The 3,907-nt window shown below is 34.9% G+C and overlaps 2 protein-coding genes across 4 annotated transcripts in view; one reads left to right on the top strand and one right to left on the bottom strand.

The window, feature by feature from the left end:
* LOC111445300 (DNA mismatch repair protein MLH3) overlaps positions 1-3,123 on the bottom strand; it is an 11,676-nt gene extending 8,553 nt beyond the window's left edge. For both annotated transcript variants that reach the window (XM_023083986.1, XM_023084718.1), the window contains exons 1-6: positions 2,414-3,123; positions 2,063-2,199; positions 1,200-1,251; positions 1,062-1,109; positions 357-511; positions 207-264 (exon numbers count right to left, since the gene is read on the bottom strand). In XM_023083986.1, the coding sequence (XP_022939754.1) occupies positions 207-264; positions 357-511; positions 1,062-1,109; positions 1,200-1,251; positions 2,063-2,188 (439 nt within the window). In that variant the 5' untranslated portion in view covers positions 2,189-2,199; positions 2,414-3,123. The remainder of the gene's footprint in view (positions 1-206; positions 265-356; positions 512-1,061; positions 1,110-1,199; positions 1,252-2,062; positions 2,200-2,413) is intronic.
* Positions 3,124-3,668: 545 nt separating this feature from the next.
* LOC111451593 overlaps positions 3,669-3,907 on the top strand; it is a 3,083-nt gene continuing 2,844 nt past the window's right edge. For both annotated transcript variants that reach the window (XR_002712006.1, XM_023092068.1), the window contains exon 1: positions 3,669-3,811. The gene's annotated coding sequence lies outside the window, so the exon portion shown is untranslated. The remainder of the gene's footprint in view (positions 3,812-3,907) is intronic.

The raw sequence follows: 3,907 nt of genomic DNA, 5'->3' as shown, positions 1-3,907 counted from the left end.
AAAAAAAAAAAAAAAAAAAAAAAAAAAAAAAAAAAAAAAAAAAAAAAAAGAAGAAGAAGAAAGATATAAAACAGTTAAGATGTTAAAGTTTTCTGTCTAACTTGTTCATAGAAAGAATATATGATATGTATATGTAGTTAGAATATAAGCTATTGCCCCTTGCTATGAAAATATCTGACTGCCCTGGCAGATAATGGACCTGTTACCTGTAGTACCAATATCTTCCATATCATCATCAATTCCAAGATACAAGCACTTGCAACCCTGCAATAAAAAGTTAATTATTTTTAAAGGACAGCACAATGTGAAAATTTGCACATATTGCTCCACAATTAAATAGCTGTAAACTTCTGTGCCTTTATGACTTTACGATATCCATTTGCCCTCCCACATGCTTTGGTTATGATCTCCAACAACGATACATCTGAAATGGAAGCCAATGCCTCTCCTCGAAAGCCAAATGTTTTGCCTTTGGTATCCATGTCTATGAGATCATGGAATTTCGAAGTTGCTGCATATATAGTCATTGAAAAGCACAGCATAAACACACCAAGGTAGTAAATTCAAATACATTAAATATTTGCCAACTTGCTAACACGTCTATTTCCTTCAATAGAATTCTACTTTTGACCAACTTGTCTATAAGATAATCACATCAAGCAAGCCATAGCCATACCACCCAAACTTATTGCATGGTTCATTAAAACATCCTTGCACCTCTTATAAGAGATAGCTGGGAAAGCCCATTAGCAGGTTCAGCCCATTCTTGCACCATTTCCATTAGTTGAAAAGGCTAATCAATTTTGGGAAATATCATTGGAGTTAAAGAGTTATATTCAAAGAAGTTTGCAGGTCAAAACTTGCCCTTCCATTCGTTCCACTCAATCAGAGCAAGTAATCATTATCTAACCCATCAAATTATTACACAATTATCAACACCATCCCCATCCCCCTGCAAGCCCAAGCATCTCAATTTAATTCTTGATTCCAAAATACACCGAAATGATGATGAAGTAAATACACAGAGTACACAAAGAAAACCAAGAAATTGAGATACTTACCATATCTTTCTCCTAGCAAGGCTAACCCATCCCTAGTAATACCAGATCCTACAAGAATATGACAAATTCACTGTATCAGTATGAAACCTGATATATAGAAAGTAATGTAACAAGTAGCATACTGAGAAAATCACAAACCATTGTCCACTACTTTGACATAGGATGTTCCAATGCCAATGAAAATTGAAATCTGAATTGATACAATAGGCTGTAAGTAACATATATTAAGCCAGATAAATTACAACTAGAAGAAAATTTAAATTTAAAAATTAGTTATAGATCATTTTTATTTGATAAAAGGGCAAATATTGTCCCTAAAATCTGATGGTTGTTTCATTTAGTCTCTAAATTTTAAAAGTTCTAATTACATCCTTGAACTTTTTATTTTGATTCTAGTAAGTTATGATCGTTAACATTGTTTGGCACATTGATTGAACTACTAATTGACTACCATGTGATGATTTCATACAACATGACATAAAAAAATAAAGCAGCAAGATAAAATAAAGGCAGACAAGCTAAAAAATTCAATAGGGCGAGTGCACATCGCAGATTTTGTGTTACCCATTGACAAATCATCACACTTCAGTTCAACTAACATGACAAGTAACAAAGTCAACAGCTGGAACTTATTAGAACCAAAAACAAAAATGTTGGAATATAAATGGAACGAAGAGTTATTAAATTTCTCTCTTTGATATCGAGAATCAATCAACCATAAAAGGAGTATTTTTTTCACTTGTAGAAGAAACGTGCTCAGTGATGAACGACGAAGACAAACTGTTATTTCATGGCTAGGCCTAATTCACAGTGCACAATTTCTAACTGTTATAGGATCAAGGTTGATGAATATCTCAGTTAAAATATTTAGTAATTCCCGAATAACTTACTTTTACATTGATAATTAGAAATAAAACACTTCACATTTCCAACTAGGAGAGTAGGCAACACCATGCCTCAGCATAAAACAAAATAATATGATGGTCGATTAGACTCTCTACCTTTGACGCACCAGCATCCAAGCTATTATAAACAAGCTCTTCCACAACCTTCGTGGCATCATAGAGTATAACGCCAGCACGCACAGAACTACGAACAGACTTTGGCAAGGGCTTGATAATCCCCATCTAGAATTACGCTACATCAACAAGGAAAAACATCAAATGGGAAAAATGAAGAATAGGAGGAGAATTAGCAGATAAATATAATGATTAGTTGTTCATTACTTTCACCAAAACTCAATACATTATTCGTACTACTTTTTCTGAAAGTAGGTTCCAATGGCGAGAACACATGCACAAATGATGCATATTACTGAACAGGTTTCAATTTCTAACTTCGTTATAACTCACCCGAGACAATCTCAGTCCTTAAAATGGCAAACCATGGACTTGGAAGCATGTGGAGATTGAACTTCCTCACGGAGATAAAATATGGAGCGAAAACAACGAACTAAACAACCAATTCAATGCTTTTTTTCAGCGTAAATTCATTCGCCAATTTCACAGGTCCTAATATTCGATTTACTTCACCGATTCACTCCTTTTCATGAGTGATAAACAGGTTTTCAGAAACAGAGCATATGCGAAAGCGACAATGACCAAAGAACTGCGATTTTCCGCAAAATTGAAAGTTAACAAAAATGCCAATGAAAATTCGACTCGGTTAGCTCTCTTCGGCGGGTGGAGCTTAGGAAGATTCATAAAAAGCGATGAGTTCTTGACGAAACTAGCCTTAAGAAAACCCTACATAGAAATCTTTTGTGTCTACAATCTTACTCTGTTTCTGTTAAAGTCCCAAAAGCTATTCTCACAAGTTAGTCCAGTTATCCACCGCCGAACTCTTGTTTTGATGTGGCGGTGCCAGCACAAATGACGACGGTTCCAACGCCTGAAACGTGGTCAGATAGAAGCCAACTTCCTTTCGAGACGAATATACTCCGCCGCAGTGGATGAGAAAATGGCCGTGTCGAGCGTTAGAGTGCCGAGGGCCGGATTCAGAAGCATGCCGCGTAATTAAGAAATTTCCCGGCGCAAGGACGGTGCTACATGGACGACATGTCGGTTCGAGTGATAAAAAATGTCTAATCAAATTTTTAATTTTTATATATAATATCTGCTAGCGGTGGTGGGACTTACAAATGTGTAAAAATTTCTTTCTAATATACATGTTTTAAAACTACGAGGCTGACGGCGTACGTAACGAATCAAAACAAACAATATCTGCTAGCAATGAGATTAGACTGATATAAAGATGTAAAAACCTCTCCCTAAAAGACGCGTTTTGAGACCGTGAGATTGATAGTTATACGTAACGAGTTAAAGCAGACAATATTTACTAATGGTAATAAAATTAGGCTTACAAGGATTTGGAAACCTTTCCCTAACCGTTATGCTAATGACTATATGTAACAAACTAAAATAAACAATATCTATTAGCGATGGACGAGCAGACAGGTAATACATATTAATATGCAAGATAGATAGGACCATGGGCTAGGGATCCTATTTTTATAATCACACCTTACAACCAATCCAATTTTTCCCTTTATATTTATATTATTATTATTTAATAAATTTAATTAATTATTAGGACACGCATATGCATCATATTAAAACATGATCTTCAGTTTTTCTTTGGACCTGAATTTTCTTCTTCCCCTTCCCTTCTTCTTCCTCTTCTTTTCTCTGAAAACCCTAATTACACTTTTTTCTTTGTATAATTCCTTCCTCTACAGTACCAGAGATCAGGTATGTACTTTGCTTTTTTCATCTCTTTCTCTACGCTTTTTCCTTTGCAATTATCTTAATTACCCTTGTGTTCTTCCTTTTTTTTTTTTTTTTTTT

This window comes from Cucurbita moschata, unplaced genomic scaffold, assembly GCF_002738365.1.
Source record: "Cucurbita moschata cultivar Rifu unplaced genomic scaffold, Cmos_1.0 Cmo_Scf00001, whole genome shotgun sequence".
Taxonomy (NCBI): Eukaryota; Viridiplantae; Streptophyta; class Magnoliopsida; order Cucurbitales; family Cucurbitaceae; genus Cucurbita; species Cucurbita moschata.
Note: the sequence above shows the minus strand (reverse complement) of the source record. Positions and strands in the feature narration are given on the sequence as shown.